At 37.5% G+C, this 23,079-nt stretch overlaps 2 protein-coding genes and 1 pseudogene across 3 annotated transcripts in view; all 3 read right to left on the bottom strand.

Moving 5' to 3' along the window:
* Window positions 1-1,754: 1,754 nt before the first annotated feature.
* LOC149214880 (L-type lectin-domain containing receptor kinase IV.2 pseudogene) lies at window positions 1,755-2,552 on the bottom strand (annotated as a pseudogene).
* A 6,076-nt stretch (window positions 2,553-8,628) lies between these two features.
* On the bottom strand, window positions 8,629-9,141 carry LOC149214879 (L-type lectin-domain containing receptor kinase S.4-like). The gene has a single exon (XM_089389534.1). The coding sequence runs from the start codon at window positions 9,139-9,141 to the stop codon at window positions 8,629-8,631; it is 513 nt and encodes a 170-aa protein (XP_089245660.1).
* Window positions 9,142-12,645: 3,504 nt separating this feature from the next.
* LOC149214878 (uncharacterized) overlaps window positions 12,646-23,079 on the bottom strand; it is a 156,436-nt gene continuing 146,002 nt past the window's right edge. For both annotated transcript variants that reach the window (XM_089390985.1, XM_089390986.1), the window contains one exon: window positions 12,646-13,261. The gene's annotated coding sequence lies outside the window, so the exon portion shown is untranslated. The remainder of the gene's footprint in view (window positions 13,262-23,079) is intronic.

The following is a 23,079-nucleotide window of genomic DNA, read 5'->3' as shown; positions in this document are numbered from 1 at the left end:
TTGCTTTTGATTATTAGAACTTACAGCCAAATTTTTCTTCCCTAAAATTGTTTTTTGTCATTTGTTTGTAGCATAAGTTATAAAGCCACTAATGCCCTAAACTCTGCATATACAGTGCTTGTATACTCTGCATATACAGTGCTTGTATACTCTGCATATACAGTGCTTTTATACATAAATTCTTCATTTTCCGAAGAAATTAGATAAAAATGTCATAGTGCACAATGAAGCAGTGTCAAGTTAGTGGTTCAAGTCATTAATTGACAAGAGGATAGATCATCTACAGCACAAATGACAGGAGGAATGCATCAAAAGCATGGACAACACCATGATTTCTTATGTAAAGGAGAGAAATGTGTTGGTTGGTATGGACATATTTTTTATTTGTGTACTTTATAAAACTACAATATTTATGTAAGCATTGAAGGTTATAGAGTATGGACAGGATGCATAATGTATTGGTTGGTATGGATGTAAGGGTTTATTTGTTTACAAGGAGAAAAAAGAAACTGTAGCCTCTAGAAGTGATTCATTATGTCCATCTAAACAAAGATATGATATGCAGATCCATGATGTTAAGATAATAAATTCACACAAGCACCCAATTATCAAACATTGACACTTGAATATGCGATACCAAGCTTTCAAGTGGTATCAGACTTGGGCATGGGCAAGTTTGTAATCTTCTTCAAAAGTACCAAATCAGGCTTCATAGAATAGAAACTATTTTCTTTTGATTATTAGAACTTACAGCCAAATTTTTCTTCCCTAAAATTGTGTTTTGTCATTTGTTTGTAGCATAAGTTATAAAGCCACTAATGCCCTAAACTCTGCATATACAGTGCTTGTATACTCTGCCTCAAACCTATTCAAACAAGAACACAAGATTCTGCAAACCAAGCTTCTTCAACTTGGCAACAAAGATGTCCCCCTTTGAAACCAACAACCACTTGATACTAAATTGTTTTACCTGGAGAGCAACCTATAGCAATTAGAGAAGAATCTATAGCAGAAAAATTGTGAAGATAAATAGGAAATTCAAAATATTTAAAACTATAACAAAGAAGTACATAAAGCAACAAGGATTGTTTTTTTAATATAGAGGGAACAGATGATTGTTCACCTTTTTTTCTATAAGGAATGTACAAACGTTGAAACAATGTCGCCCCTAAAATCAGAAATACAATTGGGAAACAACTTTGTTTTTGAAGCACAAGAATGCAAGCCAGAGATTTCTTTATGCATTTCATATACAAGGGAAACTGCTAGTTACACAGATAATGTAACTCGGCATATCTTCACACTTGAAAGAAACTCAACACACACTGTTATTTTTTTGTGACTTGTAAATATAATTTAAACATGAGAGAAGAAATTCTCCTCTAAATTTACACTCTCTGTTGTATCAGATAATCAAGCCATTTGCTGAGATGAAAAACTGGGTCAACTGAAGAAAAATCACTACATTTTGTTGCATCAAATACTCTTTGAAGATTAGTAAAATTGCACACAGTTTGTCTACACTCAGCAATCATAGACTTCAGATCTGTTAGCCTTTTTTTCTGATATATCAAAAGGAAAACTCCAAGCTCTGTATCTCTGGAACTCCAGCTCTTAGTCTGTTTGAAGAGGAAGTAACTCATCATTGGCCAGTCCAATAAACAAGAAGACATGGATCATGCACCAACGGACCAAAATAAATATGTTTTTTCAACAACAGTTACTCCATGACTTGTTTTAATTACACACACCTTTCAAGCTGTTGCTGCTAACAGTGAAAGTGGTGATGTTCTATCCGGTGTGAAAACTAGCCTACCATCTGAGCTTCTGTTAGGATGTGAGATAGCAATAGATGAACCATGCTTGTATGAAGAAAATGAAACAATGAATTCATCAAGATTTTCATTTCTTGTAGGTGTGTCTGCCGAAGGAGGTTCAGAAGGTGGCACAGGATGTGCTTTATCGCCTGCAAGCATTTCTACTACTGTTCTCATACTAGGTCGAGCTTTGGGATGAGGATGGGAACAAAGCAAACCCAGTTCAAGAATGAGCCCAACTTCTTCAACAGGGTACTCATTAAGAAATCTAGGATCAACTGCTTCCAAAAGCTTTCCCTTGGAATGCAACTCTCGAACCCAGTCAACCAAAATTAATTCTTCGGGAGACATCTTCGGCTCAATGGGTCTTCTTCCACAAGCCACTTCAAGCAATAAAGCCCCAAATCCGAACACATCAGTGCTTGTTGTGGCCTTACCAGTACGAGGAAGCTCTGGAGCAAGGTATCCAATAGTTCCAACTACATGGGTGATGTGAGGATTTGAACCATGTTCATATAAACGAGCAAGCCCAAAGTCCCCTAACCTGCCATTCAAATATGCATCTAATAATACATTTCTTGCTTTGACATCTCTATGGACTACTGTCTGCTCCCATTCTTCATGAAGATAAAGCAAAGCCGAAGCAACCCCTTTCAAAATTGTATACCTCTGCGACCAAGTCAACATATTCTGTGTGCTCTCAAACAAGAGCTTGTCAAGGCTACCATTTGGCATGTAATCATAGATAAGCATAAGCTCTTCCTTATACCAACACCAACCTTGAAGCTGAACTAAGTTCCTGTGCCTCAGCTGGCCAATTCTTGCAATCTATGCAATAAATTCCCTCACCCCTTGCTTGGATTCATGCGAAACCCGCTTCACTGCAACTTCCCGCCCAATGCTGGGAATAATGCCCTTATAAACCCTGCCAAAACCTCCAAACCCCAGCAGCTGTTTGTCCCTAAATCCCTTTGTGGCCACTTTAAGTTCACTGTAGGGGAATCTATGAGGACCATATTCAAGCTCCCATTCTTCAATCACCTCACTCTGTCGAATCCCCCTAATAAGGTAAACTCCTGCTAGACTTGCAAGAACTGTGATACTTACGGCATCTATGGATACCTCAACTATGAACCTTCTAATCTTCACCATAGAATTTGCAGATGTAATCTGAGGAAGCTTTGAGAGTTCAAGGTCCTGTGCAGGCCCATTCATCCTGAAACTGGTATTCCTAACTGAAGTCACGCCTGCTGTTCGTTAAACTAGTTTCAGAAACTAGTGCGCGGGTGACAATTTGAATGGAACAGGAATAAGGAGCTCCCGAACAATACACCGCGGCTAGTCTGTCAGGGGATGTCAGGCCCCATTCTCTGCATCCGAATCCGATATCTTGTCAGGCCCTGTCAGGGAATGTCAGGATTGCCAGGGAGGGTGGCGGAGAAGCGGAGAAGGAGGGTGGCAGAGCTCCGAGAGGGTGGTGGTGGTGGAGGGTGAAGACATTCTCGGTGGCCTGAGCCGGACGATTTTCCGGTCGGTGCCGGAAAACGAGCCATTCTACCGCCTAGGTAGACTACTCCTAGTGAAAATATTTGTTGCTGCGGAGTCCAAGCTAAGGAGTTCTCAAGGTAAAGCCAACAAATGTCGAGACGACATTGGTAAAATCGGTGCCCAGGCGTGTCCTTTTCTGGACTTCCATAGATTTATTCACCTTCCAAGTTAGTGCCATTAAAAGCTAACTCACCCATTACAAACTCAAAGTCTCCCATAGTATGAGTATTGGGAGCCTTCCTTGACTGCGAGCTATAATCCGTGTATCAGGGCTTCATACTTTGCTGCATTGCAAATATAGAGAAACTGCGATCAGGGTCGTCCAAATAAAGCTCCATTTGTGTCATAAGGGTTGCATTTTAGGCGAAATCGAAAATAAATGACACAATCAACTAACCATCCGATTGTATATGGATGGCAAGGTAAGTATCGTTAGTAGCTTTTCGACCTCTGCCTCTTTGAAAATTGAGTTTCTTCACCCACATCTGCGAGTGGAAGAGGCGCTCACCCTTGGACTCCTCTGGATGGCCCTGCTTCCCACCAATAAATAATGTCTAGTGATGCAATAGGGATATTAAATGATGCACTAGAGTAACTGGCATTTGCCAATGTTGAATAACTGAATCTTTGTCTGAATCTTCAACTAATAGATATGTTTCACAAGAATCGGGTGCGTTTTTGGGGGCAACTGGGGATATGTTTGCCAATTAACATGAATTGAGTAGTTTCTAATGAACTAACCACCATTGTAGGTGGATCAGGGTTGCTGGTGGAACTGTTCCTTTCTCTGCCCCGGGTGAATATGCCTCTGCGACCTCTGCCTCGGCTTTTACATAGAATGGTTAGTCTCGATCAACTGCATATATAATGTATAACTCATGGTGGTAGAGGTGGTATTTTGCCACGTAATCCTCACATGAAACACAACTATTTTAGTATCATGGTATTTATGGCCATTTTCTGTAAACATGAGTTCCCGTGGTTGTCGCATGAGAACTTCAAGTCCACAAGGGTGTATATAATTTTAATTCTGAAGATATATAAATTATTCTTATTTATCAAATCATTATATAAAAAGACATAATATAGAATTTTTTAATTATTAAAGAAATTCCGAGTCATATATTAAATTTGATTATTTATAAATTTAATCTATATGTTCAAAGTAAAAATTAAATAAATTACAATATTATAATAATTATTTAATATAAAATATGATAAAAAAAATTATTATTAATAATAAGAAATATTAATTAATTTTACCTATTTTTAATAAAATGGAAAAATAAAATACTATTGAATATCTTAAAATATATATATTTATAATTATTTTAAATTGTATTAATTTATTTATAATTATATAAATTTAAATTAAATAATTATAATATTTATTTATTTATTTTCTATTTTTATGGAAATTTTAAAATAATAAGGAGTTGTCTTTAGTGCTATTTTTTGGACTTTCTAGTGTCTGAACACCAAATCCCTAAGACATTTTGATTGTGCGGAGATTATCTATCAAGCTTGTGGTTTCAATAAATTGTTGCCAGAATTTAGAGAAATTTAACCAAAAAAACTTCCAAAAATTCATATTTAAAAGAACTCCTTTTAAGAATACATCTTTTCATCATTTATTTAAAACTCTACAAACAATTATATAATATTTATTAAAAATAATCTAAAATTTAAAAACATATAAAATTTATTAAAAATAATTAAAATATTAAATATTAAAAATGGTATTGCATTATAAAATTTATTATTAAAAATTTATAATAAAAATATAATAATCAACATTAAAAACACACTACTACTTGTAATATTAGTTTTCTATCAAATTTATTTAATTTTATATTTTATATAAACCTAATAAAATAAATTCAAATTTATTTTAATAAATTAAAAAATAAAATATATTTCTAATTTCATTTTTAATTAAAAATTACAGAAAAAATCATCTAAAGTAATCATATACTTATTTATCTCCAATCATATTCACTTTTATTGGAAATTAAAAATAATATAATTTTCCATCTCACTAACACTGATTTATTTTGGAGTAGTCTACCTAGACGGTAGAATGGCCCGTTTTCCGACACCGGCCGGAAAATCGTCCGGCTCAGGCCACCGGAATGTCTTCACCCTCCACCACCCTCTCGAAGCTCTGCCACCCTCCCTGGCAATCCTGACATTCCCTGCCAGGGCCTCACAAGATATCGGATTCTGATGCAGAGAATGGAGCCTGACATCCCCTGACAGACGAGCCGCGGTGTATTGTTCGGGAGCTCCTTATTCCTGTTCCATTCAAATTGTCACCCGCGCACTAGTTTCTGAAACTAGTTTAACGAACAACAGGCGTGACTTCAGTTAGGAATACCAGTTTCAGGATGAATGGGCCTGCACAGGACCTTGAACTCTCAAAGCTTCCTCAGATTACATCTGCAAATTCTATGGTGAAGATTAGAAGGTTCATAGTTGAGGTATCCATAGCTGCCGTAAGTATCACAGTTCTTGCAAGTCTGGCAGCAGTTTACCTTATTAGGGGGATTCGACAGAGTGAGGTGATTGAAGAATGGGAGCTTGAATATGGTCCTCATAGATTCCCCTACAGTGAACTTAAAGTGGCCACAAAGGGATTTAGTGACAAACAGCTGCTGGGGTTTGGAGGTTTTTGCAGGGTTTATAAGGGCGTTATTCCCAGCACTGGGCGGGAAGTTGCAGTGAAGCGGGTTTCGTATGAATCCAAGCAAGGGGTGAGGGAATTTATTGCAGAGACTGCAAGCATTGGCCGGCTGAGGCACAAGGAACTTAGTTCAGCTTCAAGGTTGGTGTCAGTATAAGGAAGAGCTTCTGCTTATCTATGATTACATGCCAAATGGTAGCCTTGACAAGCTCTTGTTTGAGAGCACACAGAATATGTTGACTTGGTCGCAGAGGTATACAATTTTGAAAGGGGTTACTTCGGCTTTGCTTTATCTTCATGAAGAATGGGAGCAGACAGTAGTCCATAGAGATGTAAAAGCAAGCAATGTATTATTAGATGCATATTTGAATGGTAGGTTAGGGGACTTTGGGCTTGCTCGTTTATATGAACATGGTTCAAATCCTCACACCACCCATGTAGTTGGAACTACTGGATACCTTGCTCCAGAGCTTCCTCTTACTGGTAAGGCCACAACAAGCACTGATGTGTTCGGATTTGGGGCTTTATTGCTTGGAGTGGCTTGTGGAAGAAGACCCACAAGCATGGTTCATCTATTGCTATCTCACATCCTAACAGAAGCTCAGATGGTAGGCTAGTTTTCACACCGGATAGAACATCACCACTTTCACTGTTAGCAGCAACAGCTTGAAAGGTGTGTGTAATTAAAACAAGTCATGGAGTAACTGTTGTTGCAAAAACATATTTATTTTGGTCCGTTGGTGCATGATCCATGTCTTCTTGTTTATTGGACTGGCCAATGATGAGTTACTTCCTCTTCAAACAGACTAAGAGCTGGAGTTCCAGAGATACAGAGCTTGGAGTTTTCCTTTTGATATATCAGAAAAAAAGGCTAACAGATCTGAAGTCTATGATTGCTGAGTGTAGACAAACTGTGTGCAGTTTTACTAATCTTCAAAGAGTATTTGATGCAACAAAATGTAGTGATTTTTCTTCAGTTGACCCAGTTTTTCATCTCAGCAAATGGCTTGATTATCTGATACAACAGAGAGTGTAAATTTAGAGGAGAATTTCTTCTCTCATGTTTAAATTATATTTACAAGTCACAAAAAAATAACAGTGTGTGTTGAGTTTCTTTCAAGTGCGAAGATATGCCGAGTTACATTATCTGTGTAACTAGCAGTTTCCCTTGTATATGAAATGCATAAAGAAATCTCTGGCTTGCATTCTTGTGCTTCAAAAACAAAGTTGTTTCCCAATTGTATTTCTGATTTTAGGGGCGACATTGTTTCAATGTTTGTACATTCCTTATAGAAAAAAAGGTGAACAATCATCTGTTCCCTCTATATTAAAAAAACAATCCTTGTTGCTTTATGTACTTCTTTGTTATAGTTTTAAATATTTTGAATTTCCTATTTATCTTCACAATTTTTCTGCTATAGATTCTTCTCTAATTGCTATAGGTTGCTCTCCAGGTAAAACAATTTAGTATCAAGTGGTTGTTGGTTTCAAAGGGGGACATCTTTGTTGCCAAGTTGAAGAAGCTTGGTTTGCAGAATCTTGTGTTCTTGAGGCCTTGTTTTGAGGTCTTGATCAGAAAGCTAGAGAAATCTCATTTTCTAGGTAAAGAAGCTCAAGTTGGACAATGTTGTGTTGTTGTAGTAGTGATTATTTTGAGGTAGCTAGCTTCAGTGAGAGGCTAAGAAGATATATGTGGTAGGAGAAATGACATCTAGACATTTAGAGATCGATAAATTCTATGGCCACAACTTCCATTTATGGAGGTTGAAGATGGAATATTTGCTTATTGAAAGAGAGTAGAAATCAGTACGAAGGACACAAAGTCTGACATCGTGAAGTAGGAGGACTGGGGCAAGATGAATGATAAGGTCATGGCCTTGATTGGTCTTGACATAATTTAAACATTAGAGAAGAAATTCTCCTCTAAATTTACAATCTCTGTTGTATCAGATAATCAAGCCATTTGCTGAGATGAAAAACTGGGTCAACTGAAGAAAAATCACTACATTTTGTTGCATCAAATACTCTTTGAAGATTAGTAAAACTGCACACAGTTTGTCTACACTAAGCAATCATAGACTTCAGATCTGTTAGCCTTTTTTTCTGATATATCAAAAGGAAAACTCCAAGCTCTGTATCTCTGGAACTCCAGCTCTTAGTCTGTTTGAAGAGGAAGTAACTCATCATTGGCTAGTCCAATAAACAAGAAGACATGGATCATGCACCAACGGACCAAAATAAATATGTTTTTGCAACAACAGTTACTCCATGACTTTTTTTAATTACACACACCTTTCAAGTTGTTGCTGCTAACAGTGAAAGTGGTGATGTTCTATCCGGTGTGAAAACTAACCTACCATCTGAGCTTCTGTTAGGATGTGAGATAGCAATAGATGAACCATGCTTGTATGAAGAAAATGAAACAATGAATTCATCAAGATTTTCATTTCTTGTAGGTGTGTCTGCCGAAGGAGGTTCAGAAGGTGGCACAGGATGTGCTTTATCGCCTGCAAGCATTTCTACTACTTCTCTCATACTAGGTCGAGCTTTGGGATGAGGATGGGAACAAAGCAAACCCAGTTAAAGAATGAGCCCAACTTCTTCAACAGGGTACTCATTAAGAAATCTAGGATCAACTGCTTCCAAAAGCTTTCCCTTGGAATGCAACTCTCGAACCCAGTCAACCAAAATTAATTCTTCGGGAGACATCTTCGGCTCAATGGGTCTTCTTCCACGAGCCACTTCAAGCAATAAAGCCCCAAATCCGAACACATCAGTGCTTGTTGTGGCCTTACCAGTACGAGGAAGCTCTGGAGCAAGGTATCCAATAGTTCCAACTACATGGGTGATGTGAGGATTTGAACCATGTTCATATAAACGAGCAAGCCCAAAGTCCCCTAACCTGCCATTCAAATATGCATCTAATAATACATTGCTTGCTTTGACATCTCTATGGACTACTGTCTGCTCCCATTCTTCATGAAGATAAAGCAAAGCCGAAGCAACCCCTTTCAAAATTGTATACCTCTGCGACCAAGTCAACATATTCTGTGTGCTCTCAAACAAGAGCTTGTCAAGGCTACCATTTGGCATGTAATCATAGATAAGCAGAAGCTCTTCCTTATACCGACACCAACCTTGAAGTTGAACTAAGTTCCTGTGCCTCAGCTGGCCAATTCTTGCAATCTATGCAATAAATTCCCTCACCCCTTGCTTGGATTCATGCGAAACCCGCTTCACTGCAACTTCCCGCCCAGTGCTGGGAATAATGCCCTTATAAACCCTGCCAAAACCTCCAAACCCCAGCAGCTGTTTGTCCCTAAATCCCTTTGTGGCCACTTTAAGTTCACTGTAGAGGAATCTATGAGGACCATATTCAAGCTCCCATTCTTCAATCACCTCACTCTGTCGAATCCCCATAATAAGGTAAACTGCTGCCAGACTTGCAAGAACTGTGATACTTACGACAGCTATGGATACCTCAACTATGAACCTTCTAATCTTCACCATAGAATTTGCAGATGTAATCTGAGGAAGCTTTGAGAGTTCAAGGTCCTGTGCAGGCCCATTCATCCTGAAACTGGTATTCCTAACTGAAGTCACGCCTGTTGTTCGTTAAACTAGTTTCAGAAACTAGTGCGCGGGTGACAATTTGAATGGAACAGGAATAAGGAGCTCCCGAACAATACACCGCGGCTAGTCTGTCAGGGGATGTCAGGCCCCGTTCTCTTCATCCGAATCCGATATCTTGTCAGGCCCTGGCAGGGAATGTCAGGATTGCCAGGGAGGGTGGCGGAGAAGCGGAGAAGGAGGGTGGCAGAGCTCCGAGAGGGTGGTGGTGGTGGAGGGTGAAGACATTCTCGGTGGCCTGAGCCGGACGATTTTCCGGCCGGTGCCGGAAAACGAGCCATTCTACCACCTAGGTAGACTACTCCTTGCCAAATAGGCTATTCATATATTAATATTATCAGTTGAAAATATACGGCCTGCCTAACTAATATGTCAAGAACTTAGACGTCCAGTTTCTCAAAATCATTATACATAATCCACTATAGTTCTGAGTTCTCTCTATGTTTAAGTTTTCTTCTAAGAAGGACAGTTCTCTCTTTGTTTAAGTTTTCTTCTAAGAAGGATTGTGTAAATTTTCAAATTCATTGCTTTCTTGCTCCAGGAATTCATATCAATGATCATGCTTTGCAGCTTTTCAATTCAACCCAAATTGTCATAGTGGACTCAATTAATAAATTATATTTTATATTTATAAATTTTTAAGACCCTGACGCTCCCCCACGTTTCCTAAAAAATGGTAGGGAGCTTTTGCATAGGCCGCTCCCGCGCCCCCTCGCTCCCTCGCCCCCTCGTCCCGGAACCTTGGTGGAACATTGGCGACAGGTAACTTTGAATTGTTGAATTTGTTTTGTAAACAGTAATCTTTCTTTTCCAATGGTCAACTTCTTTTTGTATGTGAGAGACAAGAGGAACAGGTTAGGCTTTTGAGATCCTTTTTGGTCTTCTGAGGTTTCCGGTCGTCCTAAGATTCCTAAGATTTTTTATTCTCCTAAGAATTTTGGACTAGGGCTTTTTCTTCAAATCATCGATAGTAGAGCAGATCTAGGCTTCCTTTTGAGGCCGCTTTCACCAAAGCTTTGATACCATGTTGATTTTTGGGCATCCTCTAAACCGATAATTACTTCTTATGATTTCTATTAGGTTAATATTTTCTTGTGATCTTTTTCATCATAAAGAAATTACAGAAGAATATCAACAGTCAAACAAAAATCCTACAGAATCATAGGAGACACAAGAGTGTACCTTGGGTAAACGCACATAGGGGAGAAACCCAGCAACCTTTACCTTAGAAATTATTCATTTCAACAGAGATACACCTAGACATCCTAGTTATATACAAGGCTAAAATGAACAACATAGAAACTTGGTCAAACCTGCTCCAACTCTATCATAGTCAACTCAATCAGCTACCCATTAAACTAGGCCTGCTCTGCTCTGCTAGGGCATAATTTTGGCCTCTTCAGCAAGGAGATTCATTCCTCAACAAAGAGCTTCCATAGAGATTCACATAACTGCCATCACTGAAATTTGATCCTGCACTAGGGCTACAAATTCGTCCTGCACTCTTTCATCAACATTTCATCCTTCCTATTCATCAGAACATATCTCAGAAATTTGTCATTGACTTGTCTTTGCTCTGCCATAGATTCGTTCACAATTCTGCCTTAGATTTGACTTGACATCTGCACAGAAGATCCAAAATACATCCACAGAACAGATCCGAGTTGTATGCCAAATGTGGGAGAACGAGTGTCTGTATATAGTCATTTGTTATGCTGAATGGGTGCCATCAATAATGGGGCAGACTTGGCCTCTTTTGGAGCCACTAAATTCAAATTTAAAAATTCATTTTTTCTTATTTTTCAAAGGACATGAAGAACATACATTTTTACATTTTTATTTTGACAAAGAAGCATGAAGAACATGCTTTATAAAGTACATTAATGGTTACAATATTAATTACGAAGACTGATCATAGTTACAAAATTCAACACCCTTGCCCCAGATGTGAGTTGCTGTGCAATAGCAGTATATGTATTTTTCCAGACTTGCACTCTGAATTTTCGAAAATTGCACACACCTGCTCTCCAAATTTTGGAAAATTGCTACACACCTGCACTCCATTCACACCCCATACCTAGTAACTTAGGATCAGTGTAGTATGAGAGAAAATTATAGAATTCCAGCAGAAGTATGGGGAATTGAGAGCTTCCAAAGTTAAAGGAACAATACTCTAATATTTAAAGAGATTTGGAGAAGGGAAAGAGTACATGCAATATCGACACCCTCTTTATGCAACACTTCTCACCAAGGCACATCCCTTGGCAAGATATTCTCTAAACCTTCGGTAATTCATCTCAAGGGTATCATTATTATCATTCGTATATTGAACTGCATTTATTTATTGTTCTACTTGGCCTGCTATTTCTTATCATATAAATAAGAAATAGGGTGACTAGTAGGTAGCATAGCATTGTGTTCACAAACAATATAAAAAATATGTTCCTAAAAACACAAGTCCACATCAAGCTACTGAGCATATTCGAGATTCCCCAAGTTTAATCTCTAATGCTATTTCCCCATAAAAGCAGCAGAATGAAGACAATGGATGAGAAATCACTATTCCTGAGTCCAAGCCACCAACCCATGGTTGGGGAGGCTGCCAAATAATGAAGAGGATGATCATCTTGCTTTCAGACTGATCCCCACTGTTCAAAGGTCCAGAATATTTATAATTCTAATTATGATCATAGATGTTTGCCCGCTAGGGTAACATGTTAAACTTTTGGACATCATGTTTTTATTCTCTCACACCAAGTGGCATTTAGGATTTTAGACTACCATGCCACTTGTTCATTAGTTAATGTTGGTATTTCATTATCCTGGCTTCTGCAAGTTCAAAATTATTGTTGCAGCCCACTTTCATTTGTATCTAAATGCTCGTAAAAACAGTGATATAGTCCATATTAATAGATGCTCCTGAGAACATTTAATACAAAGAAAGGAGAATATTTTCAAACGCTGTAACTTAACACTAACATAATATTGGATGTCCTTCCTAGTGTAGCAAATCCAGACAAAAAAATGTCTTTCCAATTCCAATAGACTAAATCACAAATAAAAGGACATTGATTACATAAACTGCTGCAGTAAATCTAAGGAGAGATGCCCCGAGGTGCTATAAAAAGTAATTGCAAGATCCAGATAGTTTATAATTTTATAGTAGCCACACAAAAGAACCAAATTAGAAGACAAACTGCAATGTGAATAAATTTATCATGTAAAGCTTTTCTTCTGTTTAGAGGAGACTACTGCATAAATTTGAGAGATGCCCTAAGGTGTTATAAAGATAATTGCAAGATACAGATTGACTTTTAACTTTATTGTAACAGCAAAAAAGAATCAAGTTAGAAAGTCAATCTGCAATGTGAATGAACTGCTATGTAAAGTTTTGCTGGTGTTAAATGTATAGAAGGCTACTGCATCTTGTAATCCTTTGCATCCAATACACCTCTCTCTCTTTCTCTCTGACAGGTTCTAGACCAAAAGGAAAACCACATAAGGGTAAGGTACAAATTGAATCACTAAATTACCTTAGCAATGGGTTTTGGAACAGCCAAATCTTGTTGAGTCTCTTGCAACTCTGAAACCAAAGAAACAACCACTAAATTAAGTGCTGCAATTTAAAATTTGCAAAGGCTACATTACAATAAAAGAAAACCAATAAAAGCAATGCACAGTCATAATTAAGATGTCATACACAATCCTATTTGGATATGGAACACAATTTCGAAGTATATTAATTAAAGTGTACTACAAAAAAACAGTATTAAATATAAGGGGCATGTTGAGAGTTGCAGCAGAAAGAGAAAACAAAAATGAAAATATTCGGCGAATGATGAACACAAATTGTTGATATATTACCAAAAAAGCAAATAGCATCAGTGGATGAAATTGCCTAAAGTGGCAGATTGTCTAGAAGTATCAAGCTTGAATCTTTAAAGATCCTATGGAAGTGTAATTGTGAGGTTGTCTTCAGTAACTCCCTCTTTCCTTTTGTTGCTTTCACAGAGAGGTTGCAAATTAGGGCATTTACTACACCTCTCTTAAGAGATGTGAATGATTGTTCGATTGAAACGTGCTTGGATCTGAACATTCTTTTACTAATCGTCAGATAGTCTCACTTATTTTATGTATTTTTCTGTCCCTAATTACGCTGAAAAACATTTTTCCAAAAAACAAGAAGGGTAACAACTTGGCCACCATTGGTACATCCATTCTATGTTACGAGAAACGGAACGATACGAGAAACAGAGGTTTCGCATATAAGAAACAAGGAGAGAGAAAAACACAATATTAAAGATGAACAATATAAACAAAGTTTTGACAATGCTATTGAAGATAACTCGATTGGGGCGAAGTTGCTTGGCTCTGATCTGTGCCTTGCTTGCATCTGACGAGTGATGGGTTTGCTCTTCTCTTCTGCTTAAATCCTTGAAAAAACATGAGCAACTGCACAACTAAATAAAACCATTGGTTTGCATGGATCACTACCCAGTTAAAAAAAATATAACTACTGTCTAAATAAATAAAAATTTCCGAGACATAATAATAATGCTATTCAATTGGAGTCTAGAACTAGAATTTAATGCCAACTAGTGTTATTCTTTGGTAGCTCTCTCACAATACCATGCATTCTCTCAAAAATACAGCTAGTTCTTTTTTCAGCTGCTTGCTCGCAATACCCTGGAGTGCTCTCACTTTGTATGTTTAAATTCCGGAAAACTAACAGTCCACTGCAGCAGACTAACAGTCAACTGCGAATTAAACTAGACTTAACCCTCTGTATGTGTAACTTTCAGAAAATTAACAATCAATTGCTAATTAAACTCGATTTAACCCACGGTTTGAAAAAATTAAATTTAACCCGAGTCCGAAAAAATAAATTTAACTGCAAGTCTATCCAGAAACGGAGAATTCGTTTCCGAGAAGAAACTGTATCGTTTCGCGGGAAACTGTTTCTTGCCAGTGAAAACAAAAACGGCCGTTGCAAACGCCGTTTCTAGTATGGTTGGGTTTCTTCGAAGGTTTCTGCCAGAAACGGTGGACATCGTCCCGTTTTTGGTAACTAGGCATCCATTCGACTGAAAAACATCATATAAAGTTCAGGGGGTCATTTCAACAAAAGGAGACTATGCTTCTTAGATAACAGAAAAGGTGCAATAAAATCAATACAGTCTAAGATGATTTCCACAATAACTGTGACTGCTTTGATTTCTTTACGAGACTAGAGACAAGACTGCCTTTTTTTGCTCACAAGGGAAAACCTCATTAGAATGAGAAAAAACTACATAACCCACTGTCACAATGCTCACTGAAACTTGTTGATGTTTGTAGCATCGGAAGGTCTTCTGCATAGACTAAGTGTCTAGCATTAAGGAAAGAATACTCTTTAGGTGTTTGTTCAAGAGGAACAAATATTATGATTTCTTTCCTAAGTTTTAACTTAGTAAAGGCACATTAATTAATTTATTAATTAATGTTGGCTATTGGACTAAAGTTTTTGAATATAAATAGTATAATTATTTTATTGACTTAGATCTAATCTCCACCATTGATCTAGGTGAATTAGGATTTAATCCTAGCCCTCTATCACTTTGGAGATTACGTATTTAGCTCAAGTCAAATTAAAAAGAGAACATGTTGTAGCCAATTTTTTCTTTTTTATATTTCAAGAAAAATAATAAAATAAGGTAAACAACCAAAGGAAAAAAAAAAAAAAAAACCTAACATAGGAACCCATTGTGAAAAAAGATTGTAAGGGCTCCTATTAATTTTTTTTTTGTATATATGCATATGAGCCTAACTTTTCAAGCTAAAAACTATTGGTTCCATAGTATTCAAAACGAGAACCAGTGATCGAACCGGTCCACCTAATAAACTGGGTTTCAAACCGAGACTGGTCAAATCTCAATGAACCAATTTTTGAAAAAATACATGAAATAATTCATTTTTAATGAAAAAAAACTATTTTTTTAAGATTTAAAACCATGATTCCAAACCAATAGAAACAAAATATGCAAAGTTTTCACATCTATATACCACGTAAAGTTAATATATCAAAATAAAAGTGGACACCGAGTGCAATACATATCATCGACAAAATACATAAGCAATGAAGCTCTAAATGGCCTATAAAGTCCAAAAACAATGCTACAAGCTATGGGGCCATTGGCCTACTACAAGACTACAAATCTAGACCCTATAGGTACATATCAGTGATCAACATGATCATTTCTCATCATGATCAAACTCATCACCACTACTAGACACAGGAGCTACATAAACATCATCTCGATTAGAGTATGAAGATGCCTCAGCCTCATCCGCAACCTCAGTAGTAGCACCAATAACAATAGAATTGGACCTGATGGAAGCACGAGTTGGTCGATCTGCACGACTAGTGCCTTCCATAGGTTGTTTTCCTTTGTTTGATGCGACTACTAATTCTGGTTTTGATGGCGCTACCAAATTTGCATTGGGATCAACCCCCCTAACGCTGTGTCAATATCAAAATCAACATCAAACTCACGATCTTCAATCTCCTCCACCAATTCTGATGTTGAATCAATATCATCCAACATAATGGGATCTAGATCAGATCTTTTGTTCATCATTTGGTTGCGCCTTAGTCGAAGGTTGTATTACACGAAGACAAGATCATTTATCTATTTTTGTTCCAAACGGTTTCTCTTCTTTGTGTGTATGCGCTCAAAAACAGACCAATTACGCTCACAACCTAAACCACTGCAAGTTTGGCTGAGGACTCTAGCTATAAACTTTTGCAATTGACGACATTGGCCACCAAATGACTCCCACCAATGTGTTGGTGGGAAAAATACATTAATTAGTAACTTAGTTCATTTCATTACTTATTTACAAGCATTTACAAACAATTTGAATTGTAAATGTGTAAACAATTGAACTTTAAAAGAAAAACAAATTGAAATTGCTTACCTGGTTGATCCACATCTCTTGAGTCTTACCATCTTTGCCAAGTTTTTTCCAAAGGTACCTGCTACCATACTGAAAAGAGTAAGTTGTCTATGTATTTCCAACTAGTTAGAATGGTTAGGACCATGCGCTCCAAGCAATCATACAATCCATTTTTGACCTCCCCAACCTGCAGATCTCCTATTCGAGATTTTAAATGATACTTTTGGATCAAAACATACCCAGTTACATGTATAGGGCGATGAAGTTGATTGTTCCATCTATTATCAATGATCTCCCAAATACGGCCATATTTATCTAATTTATCCGCCCGTATCTGCTCCTTTGCCTGATCCATAGCCTCATAGATGTAGCCCATGGCCAATTTTTCCCCATCCACCATTCGTAGCACCTTAACAAGGGGCTCAGTAACTTTCACAAGCTCTGCAGACCTTTTCCAAAAATAATTGTCAAAAACTTTCTTTTTGGTGTCTTTGCCATCTTGTCTACGAGCCCATCGAGATGAAGTCCAATCATCAAAAGAAAACATTTTATGCAAGTTTTTTTGTTGAGAATTGAGACATTGCAACATAACAAAGTGAGTTGCAAATCTCGTAATTGCAGGCCTAACAAGCTCTTTGCCCCTAGTGCTTTTCCTCATTAGCCTCAATACCCATGATTGGTTGTAGATGTATTCTATAATGCACTTAGCATGCTCTACAGTGTTTTTTACCCACTCCACTTTCCCTATGTCCACAAGCATGAGGTCTACGCAATGCACAACACATGGAGTCCAAAACATGGTCTTCTATTTGGACTATAGCATCTTTCCAGTAAGAACATAGTTTGAAGCATTATCTGTGATGACCTGCACAACATTCTACTCCCCCGCTTGTTGAATAATGTCATCCAAAAGCTCAAATAGAAGGTTGCATCCTTCACCTTATTAGATGCATCAAATGATCTCAAAAACACATTTTTCCAGAAAGAACATAGTTTGAAGCATTATTTGTGATGACCTACACAACATTTTGCTCTCCCACTTGTTGAAAAATGTCATCCAAAAGCTTAAATAGAAGGTTTACATCCTTCACCTTATCAGATGCATCAAATGATCTCCAAAACATGGTTTCTTGAGGGAAATAAACAAGGAAAATAATGATAATGCGATTCTTTCAATCAGTCCATCCATCTAACATGATGGAACAACTTGTTTTGAGCCATGACTCTCTATACTCAGCCAAATACTCATCAATGGAACAAATCTCTTTTTGCAAAAGAGTCCCCCTCAAGTCATGCACAGTAAGGCCTTTGAAGCTCTTTCTTGTAGCTATAACAGAGTACCACATAGCTTCATAATAAGATGAGCATAAAACATTAAATGGGATATCTGCATCAGACCACCATCTAGAAATGTATTGAAAAGAAGATTCTTTCATTGCCTTCTCTAATGGTCATCCAAAGTGGGTTGATGTTGAGTTAGACTTGGTTGGGAGGAGTGGATGTTCATCCTCTTTGTTCCTTTAGATTGTTGGCCTTGATGGTAAGACCGAAGAGCAGGAAGAACTTAGTGAAAGGGATCACTAGTGGAAGGGATAGAAGAGGAGTCTTGAATCTCAAAATCATCATACCCACTCTCTTTCATGGCGTGTAAAATCTCTTTCTTCCTTGCAATTTCTTCCTGGATAGCCTTCTCCCTAGCCTTATTTTCCTCAAACTCCTCAAACTTGGCAAGGTATTCTGCCCTAACAGGACCTATAACTTCCTTTGGTGCATCACATGGTGGCTTTACTTGGCCTCTTATCCCAACCAAGTGTTGTTTCAACCTGAGAATACCCCCACCTGCAATAGATTTATTGCAAAATTTGCATATCATTTTTCCATCAATCAAATCACAATGAGCCCATGTAGTGCCCTTAGCTTTTGGAGGGATGGTGGCTAGAAATATTTGAAATTTGCAAAGAAATCTGCCAATTAAAAAAAATGTCGCTAAGAAAAATGGAAAACCTAAGATAAATTTGGGAAAAAAATGGAGCATATTTAGCCTACAAAATTTTATAGCATAGAACTAGAAATTTGATAGCAATGTAGCATAGAACACATAAAAAAAAATTAAATACATGGACAGCAGTGAAATATGGAGTTTTTCAAGAGAAAATCCTTATCTAGAAATGCAAGCTAGCTTCCTTAGCCTCCTCTTGAATACAGAAACTCTACTAACAAATCCAAACTATCTCCAAAACAACTCTAAGTCCAACACCAAGCTTCAAATATCACTTCTCCAACAAAAACTCAACACTCTCCAAGCTCCCAATGAAACTCACAAAAACTCCAAATGAAATGTGTGAGGCAAATGAGAGTGGAGACCTCCTTTTATTGGCTTGGAGGGGTCGTTTTTGGGGGGAAACAACCCTTAATTTCCCTCCAAACCACCTCACAAGCCTCCAAGAAAGCGTATGTTGGGTCCACGGTCAGCGTGGCAATCAATTGGCCTATTTACCCATAAACCAGTAGGTTAGGCCCAGTTTTTCTAAAAAAAGGAGGAATGAGGGTGTTTGATTGGGTTTTTTTGTAGTTTGGATGGTTTAGCAAGTGAACCAACTAGTTTGACCGGTTTCTGGTTCAGACCAGCCGGTTTTTAATACTATGACTAGTTCAAACTATAGAAATTGGGTCAGAGGGCTTTAATTGATTAAAGCTAAACAACGCGCAATTATGATAAATTTGGATCAAACTTTACAAATATTAAAAGTTAAAGGACGTTCAAGTTTGAAGGGGAACGCCGTACATTCGAATCATGTCGACATTGCAATGGAATCCCGACGTTTCAAGTGCGCAAGAGTTACGCCATGGAGAACCGTCAGGAAGTGGTTTCCCAAAATGGTTTCCCAAAACAACGCATCTTATGATCAAGAGTTGGGATACATCTCGACGGTTGTCTCTCGATTTTTCAAGAATACTATGAGAATGGGCAAGCGCAGAAACAAGTTTTGTGGAAATCGCCTACTAAGCGCAAGGCAGTCAAGCTAGCTAGTCAAGCGAGAGGGTCCCATTCCTACACCTCATCTCCTATGCGTCCATGTCATCCCCCCTTACGTTTCTACGCCATCCTGGTTTTGTTTTTCCCACCCCTTCATAAAAAGAATGAAACAAGTTGTCACGCCTATCATTCACCTTGTCCTTCATTGTGAAGTACTACGACCAACATCCAAAGTTATTATTAGCTCTACGCCAGTAGCCAGTCCTTACCATCTCCAACCACCAGGTAATTCATAGTCTCATATATGTCTTTGTTTCGACCCCAAAATCAACAAAGAAACCTACACTTCCTCTACCAACATTTCATATACCGCTTATGGATAGAAAGGCTGAAATATACGACTCTGCTTGCCCATTTGACCTCATCGAACTTAGATAGAATCTTCAATCCGATATTTTTTGTGCAATTTCCCCACATACTTACCATTTTCCTAACTTTGTCAGTTGGTTAATAGCCTCTCTTATTCCATAATGGAATTTTCTTCTGTCATTATCGGGAGAGAATATCTTTGAAGTTACTCCAGGATTAATATGTAAAGCTTTCAATTTTCTGGTGGTTGAAAATCCCAAGGTTTTCACAAAGGATTCCCAGCTTCTCTCTTATAGGAAACTCTTTAAGGAAAACCAAGAAAATTTAATTGACCTCATTCTATTACCCAATTCACAAATTCCTCGAACAATGACAGAATATCCTATGGCCCTGTTCTCTGAAACTGCTCAGCCTATTCTTTCTATGATTTTGTCAATATTGGGAGAGGAAGATACGAGAGTTGTAAATGAGATAGCTCTAGGGTTTCTAAGTCTAATGTTCTAGCCAGACATTGTTATGGACATCCTCTCCTATCTAGCGTAACATCTCTTAGTTTCAAAATTTTCATATTGTTGGTTGTTTCAGATACCCCTATGTCCTTGTCTCTCTTTTTTTATGCACATGTTGATGAATTTAGTCACTTGGGTCTAAGTATATGGAATTCAAAGAATCATACGAGGTCAGTGGTTGAGTGAACTAATTTTGTCAGAAAGAAGGAGAATAATGAAGGTTTTGCTTATTACCTATCATCATTTATGGCCACTGTATATAAAATTATGAACAACCAACAACGCCACTGTATATAAAATTATGAACAACCAACAGCCTCTGAAAAGTTTACCAGAGGCAAAAAATTTATTGCAGCTCAACAAAGATACGAAAGTTGGAGACTGGTATATCTTTGAAGATTATACTGAAATGAGATTGTATGGAGCAAAAGAGAAACCATACCAGTTGCCAACCTTTGTGCCTATGAGGATATTTTCATTGGAATTCACAAGGCAAAGTTTGAATGCTGACCAGGGTCACTTTATTCCAGCACGAAAGGTTTATCTTTTCAAATTAACAAGGATTGTTGGCCCTTTCATTATGAATCACAGACAAGCCCTTCCACAAGTTGAAAGAATGATGAAGGAATTTGGTTTTGAGCAGGGAGAGAAATGAGAAATGGAGGTATGATCCCCATCAAATAATTTCTAACAGAAGATAGGAAATCACTTGTGCACCTTACATTCATGAAGGCATACCAAAACTTGAAAAGATAGTAAATCAAGAAACTGAAGAAAAACAACAAAAGATGGATGTGGAAACTCCAATGCCAAAGGAGAGAGTCTAAAAATAAATGCACCTGAGCAAATGGATGTTGAAATGGAGAGTTTCAATGACAAAATAAAACAAAGGTCCAAGAAAGAGAGAGAAGTAGAGGCACCAGTCCAATTAATAGAAAGGCCATCAAAACAACTAGGTTTTTCAATGCAGTTAGGAGATTCAAAGTGTTCCACTTCCTCCTCAATTTCTACTAATGTAGCTACATTATCCATAGAAGAAATTCCTACCATAGATATTTTGCAAAAGGATTATCAACAAGTTGAGGAAAGGAATTATAAAATGAGTAATATAGCAACTCAGTTGGAGACGCAAATAACCCCAACTTATCAGACCAGACTACTTTCTGCTATGGACCTGGCAAGAAATCATTTAAAGTTGCCCCCCACTCATCCAACTGTTCAATCTATTCCCTTAGGTCCTAATTTCAAAACATTGGACCTATCTGTAAATGTTGCAGACATTCCATTGCCTAATAAGATTAATTTACACAGGCAAACAGGAGAAATGTTGTATAGTTACTTGGGCAAACATTCGTTGGCAACTAGCAAAGTACAGAAACCCTTGGAGAAAGGGTGGCGTTTCCGCGTCAAACAGAACCTTGCCCTATGTTTTGGAGACGATTTAACTAGTTTTGTGGTAGATTTCGTTGGTTTTGAAGACAGAATGGGCGTTCATAGCACGCAGCGGGAGGTTGGCTGGTCGAGCCACCGTGAGACGTCGCGTGGTTGGGGTGACAACACAATGCAGGAGGTGTAACTGTGAGACATTGCATGGTCGGGGTGTCAGCAATGCGTCACATGGTCAACAACACAACGGTCACTTGGTCAGGGTTGTGGGCAGCACAACAATGGTGACGCCCGGTGGAGAGGGCATAGGCATTAGCGGAAGTTTTTTTATCACGTTTTTTTAATAATTTTAATCAATTTTTTATTATATTCAATATATAGAATGTATATAATATAATATTAAAAATTAAATATTAACATTACTATTTAATATAATATTAAATAGTAATATATTTATAATATTAGTTTATATTATAAATTAAATATTATTAATATTTAATTTATACACATTTAATTTATTAATGTGTAATTTATAATTTCAAAAACATATATTTAATTTATATATCGTTTTATTAATATTTAATTAATATTAATGTTTTAATTTATAGTTTTATATATTAATTAATTAATGTTTAATTTGAGATTAAAAGACATAAATTGCTACTTTTGTATGGTTTTAATTTATATCTAATTATAAAGCAAAGTGAAGGAACAAATATCAATAAAGACCCAAAATCTCCTTTGTGATAGTATGTGGAGATTCTTGGCAAAAATGTTGGAGATTCCTGGGAGATACATGACATGCTCGAAATCTAAGAGACAAGCCCAGGATCATTTTAGGCTTGAAATCCTCCACCCTCCCCCTCCCCCAAAACTTCAGAGGGGTCGACCCTCCTTCCTTTCTAAAGCCCAAGGCACAGTGGAAGATGAGATTGCTTTGGGGGTTCAATCTACCATCCCAGGGACGCTTAGAGCAAGAGAATCCCAGCCTACCCCCCCTCCATGAAGATTTTCTCCTACAATTATAGATGGTTGGCTAGGCTGGACAAGAAACTAGCTCTTCGTCGACTATTAAAAATTGCTCCGCTTGATATTATATTTCTGAAAGAAACCCTCGGACCTATATTAGACATTGTGCAGTCTCTCCAAAACATGCTCCCTGGTTGGATATTTTTTGGACTTGATGCGCATGGGAGGTCAGGAGGTTTTGCTATGGGCTACAAC

This window comes from Pinus tabuliformis, chromosome 1_1, assembly GCF_031772625.1.
Source record: "Pinus tabuliformis cultivar Carrire ecotype Pingquan chromosome 1_1, CPIR1, whole genome shotgun sequence".
NCBI lineage: Eukaryota > Viridiplantae > Streptophyta > Pinopsida > Pinales > Pinaceae > Pinus > Pinus tabuliformis.
This window is presented reverse-complemented; position numbering and strand designations above follow the sequence as displayed.